This window comes from Anomaloglossus baeobatrachus, chromosome 1 (genome assembly GCF_048569485.1).
Source record: "Anomaloglossus baeobatrachus isolate aAnoBae1 chromosome 1, aAnoBae1.hap1, whole genome shotgun sequence".
NCBI lineage: Eukaryota > Metazoa > Chordata > Amphibia > Anura > Aromobatidae > Anomaloglossus > Anomaloglossus baeobatrachus.
The window spans coordinates 943,727,315-943,749,982 of record NC_134353.1 but is presented as its reverse complement, the minus strand read 5'-3'; the positions used below and the strand labels follow the sequence as shown (position 1 = coordinate 943,749,982).

The window sequence follows — 22,668 nt, the reverse complement described above, 5'->3', positions numbered from 1 at the left end:
TAGCCTACAGCTCTCCTGACAGCAGCATCTCAGCTGCATAGACATACATGCAGCTGACCCGCTCCTGTCTGGAGAGTGTGATGCGATGTGAGACTCGTGCGAGTCTCTCGCAAGTGTGACTCCAGCTTTAGGCCGGAGTCACACTTGCGAGAGACTAGCGCGAGTCTTGCAGCGCACCACCCGGCATGGCCGCACACTCTCCGGACAGGAGTGTCTCAGCTGCATAGAAATACATACAGCCGACCCGCTCCTGTCAGGAGAGTGTGCGGCCATGCCGAGTAATGTGATACAAGACTCGCGCGAGTCTCTCGCAAGTGTGACTCTGGCCTAAGTCACAGACTACTACTCTCACCTTCTTCAGTGCTGCAGTTGTACAACACATTACTGTATAGAGTATTTTTTCAATGTTTTAAAGCTTTCTATCACAGCTCAGCAGTAGAGATGTCAGTAACAACTCATCCAATCTACACAAGCAAATAATTCAAACCACAAATGTCCATAAATTAAGTTATGTGTAATAAGGAGAATTGTCACAGGGAAATAGTATTGAACACGTTACTGAAATGTATTTAACACTTCATAGAAAAGTCTTTGTTGATGATGAAGCCTTCAGACACCTCCTGTATGGAGACACTAGTCGCCTGCATTGCTCAGGTGGATTTTGGCCCATTCTTCCACACACACTCCTCACATCCTGCAGATCCCGGCTCCTTCTATGAGCTCTGAGCTTTAGTTCCTTCCAGACATTTTCTATTGGATTCAGCTCTGGTGATCGGCTCGGCCATTCTAGCAGATTTCTTTCTTTCCTTGGCTGTGTGTTTGGGATCATTGTCTGCTGAAATGTTCTCCCTCGTTTCATCTTCATCATCCTGGTAGATGCAGCAGATTTTTATCAGGAATGTCTCAGTGCATTTGTCCATTCATCCTTCCTTCATATGTATATGAAGTTTGCCAGTGCTGTCTGCTGAAAAACAGCCCCACACCATGATGTTCCCACTTCCACACTTCACTGTTGGTGTTTTGCCTTTTTGGCCTCCAAACATTGTGTATTATGGCCTCCAAAGAGTTCAGTTTTGGTCTCCTCTGACCAGACCATATTCTCCTAGTATTTCACAGACTTGTCTAAATGTTGTTGAGGAAACTTTAAATGTTCTTGAACCTACTTTTTGTTCAGTATTGGAGTATTGCGTGATGAGCATGCATACAGGAGCGTGCATACAGGAGCGTGCATACATGAGGATGCATACAGGAGCGTGCATACAGGAGCGCGTATACAGAAGCGTGCATACAGGAGCGTGCATACAGGAGCGTGCATACAGGAGCGTGCATACAGGAGCATGCATACAGGAGCATGCATACAGTAGCGCGCATACAGGAGCACGTATACCGGAGCGTGCATACAGGAGCGTGCATACAGGCCATGGAGGGGGAGTGCATTACTTATTGTTTTCTGTGAAACAATTGTACCTGCTGACTCCAAGTGTTTCTGTAGCTCTCCACGGGTGTCCTTGGCCACTAGACAACTCTTCTAATAATTCTTTTCACTTCTCTGTCTGGAGTATTGCCGGGAGCACCTGGTCATGGCCAGTTTATGGTAAATTTATGTTCTTTCCACTTTTAGATTATGACCCCAACAGCGTTCACTGGAGCCATCAGTAGTTTAGAAACTTTTCTGTAACCAATGCCATCATGTGCCATTTGCAACAAAAAGGTCTTGAAACGGCTCACTGATTTTACTCATCATGTGATGTTTCTTGTGTGACACCTTGGTAATGAGACACCTTTTTATATCAGATGAACCAACTGCTATTATTTTTCACTAAGTGGCAGGATTCATTTCTGATTTCTGATAGATTTCAGCTGGTGTCAGCGCTTTCCAAGACTTTTTGCACCTCTCTTTCTTCATGTGTTCAATACTTTTTTCCTGTGTCATTTCTCATTATTACACATAGCTTAATTTATGGACATCTATGCATTGATTTCTTTGCCCGTGTGGATTGGATGGGTTGTTACCGACATCTGGTGACAATTTCATGTCAATAGCACCTATAGAAATATATTTGCTTAGAAAATCGTTGACGTGTTCAGTAGTTATTTCACCCGCTGTATGTGTAATCTGCAGTTTTGCTACTTTATATGTAACCTATTTTCTCCTGAAGTGTCATCCTGTACCCGTGTATTCTGTGTTCTGCTTATGTTGCCATATGTACATGTTTTCGCTGATGCCGCCATACACTCAGCTTGTACTCTGCTGCTATACTCCCAACCTGTTTTCTGTTGAAACTGGTGAACAGACAGCCTGTATTCTGCTGAGACTGCTTTATGCACAGCCTGCTTTTTGATATTACAATATATTTTTTTGTCTGCTTTCTGCTGATGCTTTTATACACAAAAACGTTATATTTCTGATGTTGCTGAACACACAGCCTGTATTCTGCTGATGTCAAACATTCTAAGCTGGATGCTCTATATGCAGCCTGCATTCTGCTTTACACATGTTCTGTATTCTGCTACTATATGTGTACACCGTATTCTGCTGATGTTGCCATAGACAGTGCAAACTACCGATACTACTGGATTTTGTGCTGCTATCATACACTTATAACCTGTACATTGCTGTTTCTGCTATAAATGTAGCCTGTATTCTGCAGATGCTGCCTTGCAACCAGCCTGTATTTTGCAGATGCTGCCTTACACAGAGACTGTATTCTGCAGATGCTGCTTTGTACATAGCCTGTATTCTGCAGATGCTTCCTTATACACAGCCTGTATTCTGCACATGCTTCTTTACATAGAGCCTGTATTCTGCAGATGCTTCATTATACACAGCCTATATTCTGGAGATGATGCCTTACACACAGCCTGTATTCTACAGATGCTGCCTTGTACACAGCCTGTATTCTGCACATGATGTTGTGTATACAGCCTGTATTCTGCAGATGCTGTCTTGCAAACAGCCTGAATTCTGAACATACTGCTTTGGATACAGCCTCTATTCTGCAGATGCTTCCTTACATACAGCCTGTATTCTGCACATACTGCCTTGCACACAGCCTGTATTCTGCAGATGTTGCCTTACACAGCCTGTATTCTGCAGATGCTGCCTTACATACAGCCTGTATTCTGCACATACTGCCTTGCACACAGCCTGTATTCTGCAGATGTTGCCTTGTACACAGACTGTATTCTACAGATGCTGCCTTATAGACATCCTGTATTCTGCAGATGCTGCCTTATAGACATCCTGTATTCTGCACATGCTGCCTTACACACAGCCTGTATTCTGCAGATGCTGCCTTACACACAGCCTGTATTCTGCAAATAACTCCTTGCACACAGTCTGTATTCTGCACATGCCATTGCTTATTGACTTCCGTATATGTAGTGATTTCTGTTCTCCTTCCTTTCTGTATGATTGATATTATTTTATCGCTAAATGTTCTTGCTTATTAGAGCCACCAAATCCGGCCCCGCGAGTGCATTCGCTGCCAATATCCAAGGTTACAGATGGGCTGTTTGAAGCCCCATTTGGATCGGCCTCATTTGGCGCTTCTCTGCAAAACCCAGTAAGTGACTTTCATTGTTCTACCGCTACAAAATCAGCCTCTGCTGGCCTCCTTAAAGGGGTTGTCCACTTTTTTTCCCCTGTGCTGGGATCCTCAGTGATCTGCTATGGGATAACCTGTCCGTCAAAGATAAATCAATATCAATAGTAAAATCCAAAAGGCTCAGCATTGATTAAGCGTGAACACCATCCACTTAAATTACCTTACGGACCGATGAACCGTGCACGTCGGAGGGTTTTCTTCCACCTGGAATAGATATTTAATATTGGCATCCTGTCAGGCTTTTCTAATCAGCTCCTCTCCCGCTGCACAGGATAAGCTATAGACGTTGATGCAAAATGAATTCACAATTCCTGTCTCTAGATCAGTAAAAGCAGCCAGAAGAGAGTAACTATAGCAGCAGAGTATTTTATTATGCTTACAAAAATACATAAAAAATAGCATGATGTTAAAACGATATGTATTTTTCCCAATCCAGGGTTTCGCCATGTTGGCTTCTTCTGGGGCATGAAGGTTTGCACTGCAGTTCAAAAAATGAAAAGGCCACAATTGTCTTTCTTTCTGATTACACAACCCAAGCATCTGTAAGAAAATTAAAAAAAATACCAACAATAGTGATGAGTGTGCACTACCATATTCGGGTGCTCAGTACTGAAAACGAGAAGGTTGGACGCTCAGATGGGCTCTACTCTAGTGCCGAGCATAATAAAAGATGCTCAAGTTTCCCAGTGACTTCCATTGTGCTCAGTTCTTGGGTCGAGAACAGGTAGGGTGATAGACAGAGATGAGGGTGGAGAGGTAGGGGGTGCAGCACTGTGGAGAGAATGGGCAGTGTGATGTACAGAGATGAGGGTGGAGAGGTAGGGGAGTGCAGCACTGTGGAGAGAACAGGTAGGGTGATAGACAGATGAGGGTGGAGAGGTAGGGGGATGCAGCACTGTGGAGAGAACAGGTAGGGTGATAGACAGAGGTGAGGGTGGAGAGGTAGGAGGGTGCAGCACTGTGGAGAGAATGGGTAGGTGATAGACAGAGATGAGGGTGGATAGGTAGTGGGGTGCAGCACTGTGGAGAGAATGGGTAGGGTGATAGACAGAGATGAGGCTCGAGATATAGGGGGGTGCAGCACTGTGGAGAGAACAGGTAGAGTGATAGACAGATGAGACTGGAGAGGTAGGGGGGTGCAGCACTGTGAAGAGAACAGGTAGGGTGATAGACAGAGATGAGAATGGAGAGGTAGGGAGGTGCCACACTGTGGAGAGAATGGGCAGGGTGATGGACAGAGATGAGGGTGGAGAGGTAGGGGGGTGCAGCACTGTGGGGAGAACAGGTAGGGTGATAGACAGAGGTGAGGCTGGAGAGGTAGGAGGGTGCAGCACTGTGGAGAGAATGGGTAGGGTGATAGACAGAGATGAGGGAGGAGAGGTAGGGGGGTTCAGCACTGTGGAGAGAACAGGTGGGGTGATAGACAGAGATGAGGGAGGAGATGTAGGGGGGTGCAGCACTGTGGAGAGAACGGGTAGGGTGATAGACAGAGATGAGGGAGGAGATGTAGGGGGGTTCAGCACTGTGGAGAGAACAGGTGGGGTGATAGACAGAGATGAGGGAGGAGATGTAGGGGGTGCAGCACTGTGGAGAGAATGGGTAGGGTGATAGACAGAGATGAGGGTGGAGAGATAGGGGGGTGCAGCACTGTGGAGAGAAAGGGTAGGGTGAGACAGAGATGAGGGTGGAGAGGTAGGGGGGTGCAGCACTGTGGAGAGAACGGGTGGGGTGATAGAGATGAAGGTGGAGATGTAGGGGGGTTCAGCACTCTGGAGAGAACGGGTAGGGTGATAGAGAGGAGGGTGGAGATGTAGGGGGTGCTTCACTGTGGAGAGCTTTGTGCTGATAGACAGAGATGAGGGTGGAGATGTAGGGGGTGCCGCACTGTGGAGAGCTTTGTGGTGATAGAGAGGAGGGTGGAGATGTAGGGGGTGCCGCACTGTGGAGAGCTTTGTGGTGATAGAGAGGAGGGTGGAGATGTAGGGGGTGCCGCACTGTGGAGAGCTTTGTGGTGATAGACAGAGAGGAGGGTGGGGATGTAGGGGGTGCCGCACTGTGGAGAGCTTTGTAGTGACAGAGAGGAGGGTGGAGATGTAGGGGGGTGCCGCACTGTGGAGAGCTTTGTAGTGACAGAGAGGAGGGTGGAGATGTAGGGGGTGCTGCACTGTGGAGAGCTTTGTGGTGATAGACAGAGATGAGGGTGGAGATGTAGGGGGGTGCCGCACTGTGGAGAGCTTTGTGGATGATAGACAGAGAGGAGGATGGAGATGTAGGGGGTGCCGCACTGTGGAGAGCTTTGTGGGTGAGAACAAGCAGTGTGAATTGGATCCTGTGATATATGGGCAGCCAGTGCAATGACTGGCACAGAGCAGAGGCATCCGAGTAGCGGTTAGCCAGATAGGTGACCCTGGCTGCTGCATTAAGGATGGACTGTAGAGGGGAGAGTCTAGTTAGGGGGAGACCAATTAATAGAGAGTTACAGTAGTCAAGGCGAGAGTGGATCAGGGCCACGGTGAGGGGTTTTGTAGTTTCCATTGTGAGAAAGGGGCGGATTCTAGAGATGTTCTTGAGGTGCAAGCGGCAGGAGCGGGCACCAGATTGTATGTGGGAGGTGAAGGAGGGATCGATGTCAAGATATATATATATATATATATATATATATAGATAGATAAAAGCGAAACCAAAACAGCTTTTTTGTGCTTGTGGAGAATCTATTCTGCTATACTTTGTTTCTCCAAATCAGCTAGACCATGTGAGGAACAAGAGGATAGAGGAATATCTTGTTTAAGTTCCCATGTGAAATAGAGTCCCCTGAAGAAGCCAACAGGGTGAAACCCTGATCCAGGCAGGATGCAGGGCACGTGACAAGTTCTTAAGATCTTTTACAGCGTTATTTAAATGTAATTGCCATAAGAATACAATAATAAATAAGAGAATACGTGCAATGTGCAAACGAGATGTACTACATCTCACCTACATTGCTGGTAGTGTATTAAGCTTTCTACACCACAGATGATGGACAGTGCGGTACCTCTGTCTGCGATTGCACAGCTTGTTTGTAGACCGTGCAAGGGTAAAGTACATATTCTGTACACACAGGTGATCGCACTCTGCAAGATATCCGAGCCTGGATGTATCCGACCCATTCTAGACTCCGGTGCCTTGCACTGTTTGTTAGGTTATGTGCAAGAAGAGGTTGTTTTTTGTCGTGCTTCTCCTACCAAAAACACCCTAAAAATTCATTTAAAAAAACACTTTAAGGCCATGTGCGCACGCTGCGGATTTACCCGCGGAATTGCCGCGGATTTCGCTGCAGAAATGCTGCAGAAAATGTTTATAACATTTCTGCAGTCCTCCAGCAAAATCTTTGGGGATTAAAAAAAAGTTGTGCGCACACTGCTTTTTTTTGTCCCTGCGGATTTACTCGCGGAATTAATGTGCATGTCACTCCTTTTCTGCAGGTCCCTGCGGTTTTGCCATTAGTTATTGGTAAAAACCCGCAGGGACCAACCTGCGGCAAAACCGTACAAATTCCTCACCAAATCCCCACCAAAACGCTGCAAAACCGCATGCAGATTTCATTGCGGTTTTGGTGCGTTTTTTTTACCGCATGTGCGGGATTCTTTCACAGGGTCCGGTTTTTCCTTAAGAAAAAGTCATTTTCTAGTGCGTACATAGCCTAAAGGCTTTGGGAGGTTTTTTTTATGAGGTTTTGGATTGGAAGCGTCTCTATTATCCTCCTCAGAAACTTGGAGGATCTGCTCAGTTTCAGCTTTGAAAACTCTGCAAAAAGACTCCATGTGCACAAGCCTCAAAAACTTTGAAACCATTTTGCTCTTCATATGATCAGTCTTTTTCGACCTGATTTGAAAAAAAAAAAAGTACCTGCCACTTTTTTGGGGTATGCGCACATGTTCAGAAGTTGCAACAGATTTTTCTGCTGCAAAAACCAGAGTGTTTTTCAGAAAAAATACTGTGTAAAATCTGCACTTTTTTTTTTGCATGCCATTTTTTGCAAATTTACTTGCTGCAAAAACACTAAGGATGTGTGCACACTCTGAGGTTTTTTTTATGCAGATTTGGTGCAGTTTATCCTGCAGATTGTTGCTCAAATCTGCACGTCTTTCCCTGCAAAGTCAGCCCTGCTGTGCACACATTCCTTCTTTTATCCTTGCAGTTTCGGGTGCAACAAAAAAGGAGCAGCGTGTCAATTATTGGTGTTTTTTTCCTGCATTTTTCAGCCTCCCCAGCCAATGATTTCACTAAAGAAACTCATGGAATAAAAACGCAAAAAAAATGCATGTGTTTTTTGGTGCAGAAATTTTCTGCACCTAATCTAATTAACTCCCCCAGACTTAGAACTATGAAAAAATGGCTGATAAAATAGAGAAGTAGCACAGCGGTGTTTGCCGTTTGACTCTTTGTCTTGTTTTATGATTTTACTGTCTGTGTCGTCTCATCGGTATAACATATATAAAGGTCTAAAGCGAAGTTGTAAATTCTATTTCATGCAGAATGTTTTTTCCCACAGACCTTCACTGCTCATCCCATAAAGGCTGCTGATCCATTTGGGGACCCATTTGGAAATCCATTTGCTTAGGAATAAACATATAATGTCTGTTGTAAGTAATCAATTCATTTATTCTTGTCATATAAATATAAGAACATCCCCAAAATGACGCTAAATCCTCCGCCTCCCCACCGTCCTGCAAGATTGGGGTCTCAGCACTTTTCAGAGCATTGGAGCCCCTTGAATACTGCACTGAGATGGTCACTGAATCCAGAATTCCCGGTGACAGAGATGTCCAAACTGGAAATTAATAAATATAATGGAAATTTGCAGGATTTTCAGTTATCAAATCAATTAATTATTAGATTATGCTGTATGCATAAATAATCCTACCATACAGTACACAAAAATAATATGGCTATAGAATACACATAAATAATATGGCCTTGCAATTAAACAACACTATGCTACTAAACAGTACACGAATCGTATTCTCATACAGTACATATAAATAATGCTGCCAAACAAAACTCATAAATAACACTGCCATACTGTACGCATAAATAGTGCTACTATACAGCATATACAAATATGGCTATATAGTAAATATAATTAACACTGTCACACTTTATACACAAATAAATCTGCAATACAGTGAAAAAATAAGTACACACAAATAATACAAGCATACAATGCAAATACTGCTGCCATATTGTGTACATAAATAAAACTACCTTACTGAATACATAAATAAAACAAGTATACAGTATTCGGAAATAAAACTGCCATACTGTGTACATATGTAATGCTGCAATACGGTTCACACAAATAATATGACCAGAGAGCACAAGCAAATAATATGACAAAGCAGTGAAAATAAATAATGCCACAATATAGTGCACATAAATAACACTGCTATACTAAATACACATGGCATGCCCCTAAACAGTACACATATATAATGCAGCCAAACAGAAGTTATAAATAATTCCTCTATACTGCACACTTAAATTATGCTGCTGTACAGTACATATAAAAATGCTGCTATACAGTACATATAAATAACACTGCTATGAAATACACGTAAATAAGTCTAATACAGTAAATATAAATAATTATATGATATAGTACATATACAGTAAATAACACTGCCATGTAATACACATAAATAATGCTGCCATACAGTACACATTCATAACACTGTTATAAAATACACATAAATAAGTCACATACAGTAAATATAAATAATTATATGATATAGTACATATAAATAACACTGCCATATAGTATGGCTAAATACAGCTGCCATACCATATACATACATAATACTGCTAAAAAAATATCATACATAGTACATATAAAAAATGCTGCCATACAGTGCACACAAATACACAGATAAGTCTAATTCAGTAAATATAAATAATTATATGACATATATAAACAACACTGCCATATAGTATACATAAATAATGCTGCCATACAGTACGCATATATAACACTGCTAAAAAAAGTCACATACAGTATGTTTAACAAATGCTGTCATACAGTACATGTCGCGGGCGGGGAGGAGGGTGTCGGCACACTACGCTCACCCCTTCTGCTCGGGTCCGGCAGCTGCTCACTGGTGGCTCGAGCCGTGGGCCGGATCCCGGGGTTACTCGAGCGACACTCCTCGCCCGTGAGTGAAAGGGGGGTTTGTGGTTGGGTGTGGGGATTGTTATAGTTCGTGACGCCACCCACGGTTGTGGTGATTGCACCACCGCTGCTCAGTATGGGGGTCCCGGGGATGGTGATGCGGAGCAGCCAGGTGTTGTGTTGCCCCTCCGTGGGTAGGGGTTGGTGATCCCGGGGCCCGGTGAAGTGATGTGAAGTGTAGGGCCCGGTGGGCGCAGGGACGCGGGGGCAGCGCTGTGCCTTGCGGCACTGTGGTACTCACTCAGCCTGAGACACGGACACAGTTTGTACGGTAAACCAACGGCTGGTAGGACGGTCCCACAGACGGCTGCACCTGCACTCCCGGTAGGTGACGGTGACGTCTCTCTTCCTTGCACCTGTGTTGTCTGATGGTAGCGGTGGATTCCCTCCGGTTACCCGCTCCCCGACTGCAATCTGGGCCGGAGGAGCTCTACACTTTGCCCGCAGGCGCTGGCCCTGGGGAAACTGGTGCCCTGGCGGTGGCGGTGTCTCCCCGGTAATGGTCGGGCTGTTGCCGTCAATCGGGACTTGGTTGTTGGGGGATCTGCGTCCCCGTCACTGACGGATTTGGCAAATTTGGCGACTCCTAGCCTTGCCGGGGTCCGAGAGGCCCCTGCCCTGGTGCTGACTGTCCTTCGGAACACTGCTCCAGACCACCGGGCACACAGCCAACGGGGTCCTTCCAGGAACTTCCAAACGGTCCCCCTCCAGACAGTCACCGCCGTTGCTGACCTTGCTGTTCTGGCCCTCACAAAGCTGGGCCCTTCAGGCTGTCTTTCTCTTCTGTCACTTTACTTGCTTTTTCCTCCTTTTCTACTTTCTTTCCTTAACTCCTCCACTTCCTCCTCCTGGACTCCTCTCTCAAGCTCTCCCTGAGCTCTTCTCTGTTGTTTACTCTTGCCCTGCCTGGGCTAATCTGCTGTTCACTCTTTCATGTCCCTAGCTGGACTGCCTGGTTTCTTCCTGCCTCCAGAGTTGTGAGCTCCTCGGTGGGCGGAGCCAACCGCCTGGCCCACCCCCTGGTGTGCATCATCAACCTCTGGAGGAAGGCAACAAGGATTTGTGGTTAGCTGTGATGTGCCTACCTGGAGTGTGGGGTGTGGTGGTGTTGTGACCTGTGTCCCCTGGCTTGCCCAGGGCGACACATTCCCCCTTAGCAAAATGCAGACCGTCCGCGGGCTGCCGTCCTACACCGGTTTTATTTTTCTGTAAAAAGGGGATAACAGGGTTAAACAAACATAAATACATTTTTAATCAAAAACTCTTCCCTAGACGGGAGGCACATTTACTTTAACGTTGCAACGGTATACGGTCACGGTTTCCGCTCTCTCCCACCCAAGCAACCTGGCCCTGATGCTGCCCCTAAAACCCAGGCAGCACCCCTTGACCCACAGTCCAGCACAAGTTACCCGAGCGGGATCTGTCCTTCCCCTCCAGAGGGTGGCCACCGGTTCCTTTGGTGGCTGGGCCCTGGCCTGCTCTGCTCAGGGCCCTCCTTCCAACCTGCCTCTCCGGAGGCGGCATTGCGGAAACGGTAACGGTACCCAACATATTTACAAGCCACTTAACGTTTGTGGTGCCCTGCAAGTTCACGGGCTTGTCCATGGATAGTTCCCATGCCAAACAAAACTTTAAACGGTCCCCACGGGGACAACGGTGCCGGCTCCTGCCGGTTGCTAATCACACGGTGAATCAGGTGAACTTCGGATCATTTTCACTTATCATTTGCAGAACTTTTTCAAACAAACACTTCAATGATGGTCCCAACGGGGACGGTGCAACGGGCATCCGCTGCCCTACTCCGGTCTGTCAAGCGCTGGGGCTGCTGGCAAGGGGTAGAGGTCTGCGCTCGCTCGGGCCTCCGGGCCCCTCCTGAGGTTAACGTCCAGCGCAAACCACCCTCGCTCCCCAAAGTGCCGGGTATAGCGCACAATATCCCCCGGCATCAGGTTACGGCCGGGATGTTCCTCGGGCAGGTGAGCATGCACATCCCGCCGGGCTACAAACACCTCGGCCTCCAGGCCTGGCTCGTAGATGAACCCGTAGCCCCGGCGGACATCGAACCGCCTCACCTGTCCCTCGTGCAGCGGTCCCCGGTCACGGAATGTCGCTTGCCGGAGATTCTCCTTCTCCCAGATCGCTCTGGCCACCAGCTCGGCCTTCTTCCTTTCCCTCTCGGCGATCTCCAGGCCCAGCGGTACCGGCTCCCTATCCCAGTACGGCGCTGCTGCCAGCGCCGGCGCACGGGTTGAGCCCCGCGGGACATCCAGCACGTTACCCACTGTCAGGAAGGTGGGCAGCGTATCCCGCGGTGTCATGGCCTTGGGCGCTGCCTTGCAGCAGCAACCCGGCGCTACCTCAGCCGAGGTGTGGGGGATGGGCATAGGGGCTTTCCGCTGCCGGGCCTTCGGCTCGGAACGGGTCTTCGGCTCCGGCTCGGGGAGTTTCTCAGGGGATGCCTCCGGTTCGGTCTTCGGAGTCTTCCACGGCAACACCGCTGACTGGCTGCGGGCTCCGGCTACAGGTTGGGGGACGCTGGGTACTGCTACCGGTTGCGGTGGTAGCAGGCCTAGTGGCGGAGTCATGGCCTCCGGGACGGGTGGCGAGGGAGGCAGCGAAGGGAGAGGGCTTGGACCGGGCCCCACAGCCGCGATGACCGGCCCCTCAAGGGCATCGGGACGTGGGTCACTCACCCTCCCTTTCTCCGCTTCCTCCTCGCGTCTCCGCACGGTGGCTACAACGTCCGCCATGTCGGCCTCCCACTCCTCCATGAGGAGCTGCATCTTCACCTGCAGCCGTTGGTAGAGCTGCGCGGTCCGGATCTCCACCCACGCCGCGGTTCCAGGCGCGGGGGGTACGGTGTCGCGGGACGGCATCCACATGACGGCTGGTTCGTTTGCTTCCAGGAACGGGATGTTTGCAGAGTCCTGGCGTCCCTGCTTTTATAGCCGCAGCTACATGCGTCCAGCCGCCATCGCGTCCCCCTTAGCTCTTTCCGGCCCCTCCTCTCTCGGGGCGGGGTTTTGGCCTTCGCGCTTCTACTGCTCGAGAAGACGCTCGAGCGGGAACTTTTCGCGCCAAAGATGGCGGCTTCTGAAATTTTTCTGCCGGATGCCTCCGGCGGTAACAAGGCGCACCTCTACCTGACGGCAGAGCGGTAAGATCCTGTTCGTGACGCCAAGTTGTCGCGGGCGGGGAGGAGGGTGTCGGCACACTACGCTCACCCCTTCTGCTCGGGTCCGGCAGCTGCTCACTGGTGGCTCGAGCCGTGGGCCGGATCCCGGGGTTACTCGAGCGACACTCCTCGCCCGTGAGTGAAAGGGGGGTTTGTGGTTGGGTGTGGGGATTGTTATAGTTCGTGACGCCACCCACGGTTGTGGTGATTGCACCACCGCTGCTCAGTATGGGGGTCCCGGGGATGGTGATGCGGAGCAGCCAGGTGTTGTGTTGCCCCTCCGTGGGTAGGGGTTGGTGATCCCGGGGCCCGGTGAAGTGATGTGAAGTGTAGGGCCCGGTGGGCGCAGGGACGCGGGGGCAGCGCTGTGCCTTGCGGCACTGTGGTACTCACTCAGCCTGAGACACGGACACAGTTTGTACGGTAAACCAACGGCTGGTAGGACGGTCCCACAGACGGCTGCACCTGCACTCCCGGTAGGTGACGGTGATGTCCCTTTTCCTTGCACCTGTGTTGTCTGATGGTAGCGGTGGATTCCCTCCGGTTACCCGCTCCCCGACTGCAATCTGGGCCGGAGGAGCTCTACACTTTGCCCGCAGGCGCTGGCCCTGGGGAAACTGGTGCCCTGGCGGTGGCGGTGTCTCCCCGGTAATGGTCGGGCTGTTGCCGTCAATCGGGACTTGGTTGTTGGGGGATCTGCGTCCCCGTCACTGACGGATTTGGCAAATTTGGCGACTCCTAGCCTTGCCGGGGTCCGAGAGGCCCCTGCCCTGGTGCTGACTGTCCTTCGGAACACTGCTCCAGACCACCGGGCACACAGCCAACGGGGTCCTTCCAGGAACTTCCAAACGGTCCCCCTCCAGACAGTCAAAGCAGTTGCTGACCTTGCTGTTCTGGCCCTCACAAAGCTGGGCCCTTCAGGCTGTCTTTCTCTTCTGTCACTTTACTTGCTTTTTCCTCCTTTTCTACTTTCTTTCCTTAACTCCTCCACTTCCTCCTCCTGGACTCCTCTCTCAAGCTCTCCCTGAGCTCTTCTCTGTTGTTTACTCTTGCCCTGCCTGGGCTAATCTGCTGTTCACTCTTTCATGTCCCTAGCTGGACTGCCTGGTTTCTTCCTGCCTCCAGAGTTGTGAGCTCCTCGGTGGGCGGAGCCAACCGCCTGGCCCACCCCCTGGTGTGCATCATCAACCTCTGGAGGAAGGCAACAAGGATTTGTGGTTAGCTGTGATGTGCCTACCTGGAGTGTGGGGTGTGGTGGTGTTGTGACCTGTGTCCCCTGGCTTGCCCAGGGCGACACATACACATACATGACGCTAGTATAAAATGCACATAAATAATAGTCACATACAGTAAATATAATTAATGCTATCAAATAGTACATATAGATAACCCCTTCTCTCCCCTCCGTTTATTATACCTCGGGGTTGGGAGACCGTAGAGCACAATACACAGCTTCTTTAACGGCAATCGATTCACATCAAACAAACCCAAATTTCCAGGATGATTCTGAGCCAATCTGACGACTTTGAATTTTGGCAGATTTGCTCATCTCTGATAAATACTTAATAAGGGAGGACACTGTAAGAATTGTTGTGAGCCATTCTGCTGATTTTGAATCTTGGTCAATTCACTCATCTGTAATAAATAGTTAATAAAGGAGGACACTGTAAGAATGGTTGGGAGCCATTCTGCTGACTTTGAATCTTGGCAGATTCACTCATCTGTAATAAATAGTTAACAAGGGAGGACACTGTACGAATGATTTTGAGCCATTCTGCTGACTTTGAGTCTTCGCAGATTCACTCATCTGTAATAAATAGTTAATGAGGGAGGACACTGTAAGAATGATTTCAAACCATTCTGCCAACTTCAAAGTTTTGGCAGATTTGCTCATCTGTAATAAATACTTAATGAGGGAGGAAACTGTAAGAATGATTTTGAGCCATTCTACTGACTTTGATTTTTGGCAGATTCACTCATCTGTAATAAATAGTTAATAAGGGAAGACACTGTAAGAATGGTTGGGAGCCATTCTGCTGACTTCAAAGTTTTGGCAGATTCACTCATCTGTAATAAATAATTAATAAGGGAAGACACTGTAAGAATGATTTCAAACCATTCTGCCAACTTCAAAGTTTTGGCAGATTTGCTCATCTGTAATAAATAGTTAATAAGGGAGGACACTGTAAGAATGATTTTGAGCCATACTGCTGACTTTGAATCTTGGTCGATTTACTCATCTGTAATAAATAGTCAATAAGGGAGGAAACTGTAAGAATGATTTTGAGCCATTCTACTGACTTTGAGTTTTGGCAGATTCACTCATCTGTAATAAATAGTTAATAAGGGAAGACACTGTAAGAATTGTTGGGAGCCATTCTGCTGACTTTGAGTCTTGGTCAATTCACTCATCTGTAATAAATAGTTAATAAGGGAGGAGACTGTAAGAATGATTTTGAGCCATTCTGCTGACTTTGAATCTTGGTCGATTTACTCATCTGTAATAAATAGTTAATAAGGGAGGACACTGTAAGAATGGTTGTGAGCCATTCTGCTGACTTTGAATCTTGGCAGATTTGCTCATCTTTAATAAATAGTTAATAAGGGAGGACACTGTAAGAATGATTTTGAGCCATTCTGCTGACTTTGAATCTTGGTCGATTCACTCATCTGTAATAAATAGTTAATAAGGGAGGAGACTGTAAGAATTATTTTGAGCCATTCTGCTGACTTTGCGTTTTGGCAGATTCACTCATCTGTAATAAATAGTTAATAAGGGAAGACACTGTAAGAATTGTTGGGAGCCATTCTGCTGACTTTGAGTCTTGGTCAATTCACTCATCTGTAATAAATAGTTAATAAGGGAGGACACTGTAAGAATTATTTTGAGCCATTCTGCTGACTTCAAAGTTTTGGCAGATTCAGTCATCTGTAATAAATAGTTAATAAGGGAGGACGCTGTAAGAATGATTTTGAGACATTCTGCTGACTTTGAATCTTGGCAGATTCACTCATCTGTAATTAATAGTTAATGAGGGAGGACGCTGTAAGAATTGTTGGGAGCCATTCTGCTGACTTTGAGTCTTGGTCGATTCACTCATCTGTAATAAATAGTTAATAAGGGAGGACACTGTAAGAATGATTTCAAACCATTCTGCCAACTTCAAAGTTTTGGCAGATTTGCTCATCTGTAATAAATACTTAACGAGGGAGGACAGTGTAACGTCCAAATGTCAGAAGATGATTACACTTTACCCAAACAATAAGGACTGTAGTAACGGAATATTTTCTTTCTCTTTACATTGCAGCTATGGAAAGAGCGGACAGCACAGGAGCAGGGGATCATCTCATCCACGTCTCGGGCACCGGCTGATATCGGCACACTCACTCACTCCGCCACTTTTTCTTTTAAGGATACAAAAAGTAGTTGAAGAACTGGAAACCAAATGAGATCTGCGGTGCGACCGACGTCCTATCCTCAGAAACCAAATGAGATCTGCGGTGCGACCGACGTCCTATCCTCAGAAACCAAATGAGATCTGCGGTGCGACCGACGTCCTATCCTCAGAAACCAAATGAGATCTGCGGTGCGACCGACGTCCTATCCTCAGTGCTTACAATGATCTGCACCCCCCGATCTTTCCACCCCACCAGTGTCACACATCTCTGCAGAATCTGTCTTTGTTTCCCTTCTTTTTGCACTTGCCCCCTTCCTATATGTATCTAGCAGCCATCATTTCGGGGGTCTTAAACCTCCCCCCATCCTCACCTCCATCCCTAGAACTCCACATTTCAGGCACAGTTTACATAAACCACTCCTGGGGAAATCGGGGGCATTTTTCCACTAAGGGTAGTTCATACTCCTGCCTTCCTGTATGAGTGACCACCATTCACATGTATGTACAGATATTTCACCAGACCCCTGGATATCACTTCTCCAGTCCCCAAAATGACCTTTGGTCTTTATTCAAATGGGCACCTTTTTAATATATCTAATGGGATCTCAGGTTCTGGGCCCGTTACCCAAAATACCAGCATCATGGGGGTCGGAGAAAGATTAAAAAATTGGTTGTGCTTTTTAGCCCAGAAATAGCGCCACCTTTCATTTATGGTTGCATATGGTATTGCAGCTTTGCCATTTTCTCCTGAATAATGTTGATTTATGATACCAAGGAGAGTCGTAAAAAATTAAGAAAAAAAACAAACAAAATCTTTTCTCTAATTCTAAAAAGTCCTCGTTGGAGCTCTTTACTGTGCAAATGCATGATAAAATATAGGAGAAAACTTTATGGGGATCCCTCTGTAGTCACGTATATGATAGACCACCGCATTGCCAAATATCACATCATGGGGGTTCCCTAGTTCAGACCCCTCACCAAGCCAAAGTGAAGATCTTCTACAAAGGGCGGCACACGCTCTGGAGTAACCCTATTTGTAAACTGTACAGACGGACCATTTATTTCAATAATAATACTGCATTCATCCTCTGGGGGCACTGCAGAGAATTTAAGCACAAACATGGATACTCTTTCAGGTGGTCATTTTCCTACAATTTTTGGTATTGACATCCGAAAAATATTTCATTTTGTCTCCCAGCCTGGTGCATCCTCACCGATGTTTCAAATAGTTTCCCAACCTGGTGCACCCTCACCGATGTTTCATATTGTTTCCCAACCTGGTGCACCCTCACCGATGTTTCAAATCATCTCCCAACCTGGTGCATCCTCACCGATGTTTCATATCATCTCCCAACATGGTGCCCCCTCACCGAAGTTTCATATCGTCTCCCAGCCTGGTGCCCCCTCACCGAAATTTCATATCATCTCCCAACCTGGTGTACCCTCATGATGTTTCATATTGTTCCCCAACTTGGTGCACCCTCACCGATGTTTCATGTCATCTCCAAACCTGGTGCACTCTCACAGATGTTTCATATAGTTTCCCAACCTAGTGCATCCTCATCGATGTTTCATATCGTTTCCCAACCTAGTGCACCCTCACCGATGTTTCATATATCTCCCAACCTGGTGTACCCTCACCAATGTTTCATATAGTTTGCCAACCTGGTGCACCCTCACCGATGATTCATATAGTTTCCTAACCTGGTGCACCCTCAGTGATGTTTCATATCGTCTCCCAACCTGGTGCACCCTCACCGATGTTTCATGTCATCTCCCAACCTGGTGCACACTCACCGATGTTTCATATCATCTCCCAACCTGGTGCACTCTCACAATGTTTCATATCATCTCCCAACCTGGTGCACCCTCACCGATGTTTCATATAGTTTCCCAACCTGGTGCACCCTCACCGATGATTCATATAGTTTCCTAACCTGGTGCACCCTCACCGATGTTTCATATCGTCTCCCAACCTGGTGCACCCTCACCGATGTTTCATGTCATCTCCCAACCTGGTGCACCCTCACCGATGTTTCATATCATCTCGGAACCTGGTGCACCCTCACAATGTTTCATATCATCTCCCAACCTGGTGCACCCTCACCGATGTTTCATATAGTTTCCCAACCTGGTGCTTCCTCACCGATGTTTCATATCATCTCCCAACCTGGTGCACCCTCACCGATGTTTCATATAGTTTCCCAACCTGGTGCATCCTCACCGATGTTTCATATCATCTCCCAACCTGGTGCATCCTCACCGATATTTTATATCGTCTCCCAACCTGGTACATCCTCACCGATGTTTCATATCATCTCCCAAAATGGTGCATCCTCACCGATGTTTCATATCATCTCCCAACCTTTTGTACCCTCATGATTCATATTGTTTCCCAATCTGGTGCATCCTCACCAATATTTCATCTCGCCTCCCAACCTGATGCACCCTCACCAATGTTTCATATCATCTCCCAACCTTTTGTACCCTCATGATGTTTCATATTGTTTCCCAATCTGGTGTACCCTCACCGATGTTTCATATAGTTTCCCAACCTGGTGCAACCTCACAGATGTTTCATATTATCTCCCAACCTGGTGCACCCTACCGGTTTCATATAATTTCCCAAACTGGTGCATCCTCATTGATGTTTCATATAGTTTCCCAAACTGGTGCACCCTCACCGATGTTTCATATAGTTTCCCAAACTGGTGTACCCTCACCGATGTTTCATATAGTTTCCCAAACTGGTGCATCCTCACCGATGTTTCATTTGTTTCCAAACCTGGTACATCCTCACCGATGTTTCATATTGTTTCCCAACCTGGTGCATCCTCACCAATGTTTCATATCATGTCCTAACCTGGTGCACCCTCACCGATGTTTCATATCATGTCCCAACCTGGTGCACCCTCACCGATGATTCATATAGTTTCCTAACCTGGTGCACCCTCAGTGATGTTTCATATCGTCTCCCAACCTGGTGCACCCTCACCGATGTTTCATGTCATCTCCCAACCTGGTGCACCCTCACCGATGTTTCATATCATCTCCCAACCTGGTGCACTCTCACAATGTTTCATATCATCTCCCAACCTGGTGCACCCTCACCGATGTTTCATATAGTTTCCCAACCTGGTGCACCCTCACCGATGATTCATATAGTTTCCTAACCTGGTGCACCCTCACCGATGTTTCATATCGTCTCCCAACCTGGTGCACCCTCACCGATGTTTCATGTCATCTCCCAACCTGGTGCACCCTCACCGATGTTTCATATCATCTCGGAACCTGGTGCACCCTCACAATGTTTCATATCATCTCCCAACCTGGTGCACCCTCACCGATGTTTCATATAGTTTCCCAACCTGGTGCTTCCTCACCGATGTTTCATATCATCTCCCAACCTGGTGCACCCTCACCGATGTTTCATATAGTTTCCCAACCTGGTGCATCCTCACCGATGTTTCATATCATCTCCCAAAATGGTGCATCCTCACCGATGTTTCATATCATCTCCCAACCTTTTGTACCCTCATGATTCATATTGTTTCCCAATCTGGTGCATCCTCACCAATATTTCATCTCGCCTCCCAACCTGATGCACCCTCACCAATGTTTCATATCATCTCCCAACCTTTTGTACCCTCATGATGTTTCATATTGTTTCCCAATCTGGTGTACCCTCACCGATGTTTCATATAGTTTCCCAACCTGGTGCAACCTCACAGATGTTTCATATTATCTCCCAACCTGGTGCACCCTACCGGTTTCATATAATTTCCCAAACTGGTGCATCCTCATTGATGTTTCATATAGTTTCCCAAACTGGTGCACCCTCACCGATGTTTCATATAGTTTCCCAAACTGGTGTACCCTCACCGATGTTTCATATAGTTTCCCAAACTGGTGCATCCTCACCGATGTTTCATTTGTTTCCAAACCTGGTACATCCTCACCGATGTTTCATATTGTTTCCCAACCTGGTGCATCCTCACCAATGTTTCATATCATGTCCTAACCTGGTGCACCCTCACCGATGTTTCATATCATGTCCCAACCTGGTGCACCCTCACCGATGATTCATATAGTTTCCTAACCTGGTGCACCCTCAGTGATGTTTCATATCGTCTCCCAACCTGGTGCACCCTCACCGATGTTTCATGTCATCTCCCAACCTGGTGCACCCTCACCGATGTTTCATATCATCTCCCAACCTGGTGCACTCTCACAATGTTTCATATCATCTCCCAACCTGGTGCACCCTCACCGATGTTTCATATAGTTTCCCAACCTGGTGCACCCTCACCGATGATTCATATAGTTTCCTAACCTGGTGCACCCTCACCGATGTTTCATATCGTCTCCCAACCTGGTGCACCCTCACCGATGTTTCATGTCATCTCCCAACCTGGTGCACCCTCACCGATGTTTCATATCATCTCGGAACCTGGTGCACCCTCACAATGTTTCATATCATCTCCCAACCTGGTGCACCCTCACCGATGTTTCATATAGTTTCCCAACCTGGTGCTTCCTCACCGATGTTTCATATCATCTCCCAACCTGGTGCACCCTCACCGATGTTTCATATAGTTTCCCAACCTGGTGCATCCTCACCGATGTTTCATATCATCTCCCAAAATGGTGCATCCTCACCGATGTTTCATATCATCTCCCAACCTTTTGTACCCTCATGATTCATATTGTTTCCCAATCTGGTGCATCCTCACCAATATTTCATCTCGCCTCCCAACCTGATGCACCCTCACCAATGTTTCATATCATCTCCCAACCTTTTGTACCCTCATGATGTTTCATATTGTTTCCCAATCTGGTGTACCCTCACCGATGTTTCATATAGTTTCCCAACCTGGTGCAACCTCACAGATGTTTCATATTATCTCCCAACCTGGTGCACCCTACCGGTTTCATATAATTTCCCAAACTGGTGCATCCTCAGCGATGTTTCATATCATGTCCCAACCTGGTGCATCCTCACCGATGTTTCATATCGTTTCCAAACCTGATACATCCTCACCGATTTTTCATATTGTTTTCCAACCTGGTGCATCCTCACCAATGTTTCATATCATGTCCTAACCTGGTGCACCCTCACCGATGTTTCATATCATTTCCAAACCTGGTACATCCTCACCGATTTTTCATATTGTTTCCCAACCTGGTGCATCCTCACCAATGTTTCATATCATGTCCCAACCTGTTGCACCCTCACCGATGTTTCATATCATGTCCCAACCTGGAGCACCCTCACCGATGTCACATATCATTTCCCGCCCTGGTGCATCCTCACCGATTAAGTCTTTTGCTCACCACCCGACAAGTTTGGATTCTGGAAACGTGGACTATTGTGAAAATACCTCCAGGACTGCAGCAGATGGGGTTTTTTTATATTTTTTTGTATAATCCGATGGAATAAATATTTGATACACAAAAATTCTATGGTTCAAACCGTAAAAACACCGGCGGGCGCGGAATGTTACGGATTTCTTCCGCAGTGACTTTGGCTTCTACCACAACCGAACTCCACATAGGGAATATTTTTGGATCTTTTTGTTTTTTCGTCTCGCGGTTGATCTGGTATCAGCTCAGAGATACGACCAGGGAGGTCTTTTTGAAAAACTTCATTAACCTGAACTCTTTTTTTACAATGAACTGGAAATTATAAATTACCAATAAATCTCAACTATCTATTCTATATATATATATATACACTTGGCAAAATGGAATTGAATCGCAGGAGTTGATTTGTCCAGGGGGTCATGTGACCCTCCGCATATATTCTTCCTATCAATGCACTTTTTCTTTTTTTTTAAAGAAACCGATTGATTATTTCTGGATTATATTATAGACTTTTCAAATCTTTCTTTATTATTTGCCCTTCTGTATAAACTCAAATTGTGCGCCTTATATAATGTATTAAAAGAGAGATATATATTTATTTTTTTGTTTCTGCATTGTGATCGTTAAGCTAAGACAGTCCCATGCAAATCCAAAAAGATTGACTGCAAAAGAGACACTTTTGTTTTATAAATCACAGGTGCGGAAAAGACTGGAGGATCAATTTCTCCAAAAGTATTGAACAGATGCAGAAAGGAAGGTACTAAAGGCCATGGAAAGTCCTGACAAAAAATAATATCAGCTTGTTCAACTAATGGCCTATAAAACGTCTCATTACCAAGGTGCCACACAAGAAACATATCATGATGGGTAAAACTAATGAGCTGTCTCAAGACCTTCACAACCTTATTGCTGAAAAAC

General features: G+C 46.7%; 1 protein-coding gene across 4 annotated transcripts in view; it reads left to right on the top strand.

Annotated features, from left to right (window-relative positions):
• Nucleotides 1–22,348, top strand: part of DAB2 (DAB adaptor protein 2) — a 119,492-nt gene extending 97,144 nt beyond the window's left edge. For all 4 annotated transcript variants that reach the window (XM_075328771.1, XM_075328753.1, XM_075328762.1 and 1 more), the window contains 3 exons: nucleotides 3,454–3,566; nucleotides 8,140–8,230; nucleotides 16,297–22,348. In XM_075328771.1, coding sequence (XP_075184886.1) covers nucleotides 3,454–3,566; nucleotides 8,140–8,208 — 182 coding nt within the window. In that variant the 3' untranslated portion in view covers nucleotides 8,209–8,230; nucleotides 16,297–22,348. The remainder of the gene's footprint in view (nucleotides 1–3,453; nucleotides 3,567–8,139; nucleotides 8,231–16,296) is intronic.
• Nucleotides 22,349–22,668: the final 320 nt, after the last annotated feature.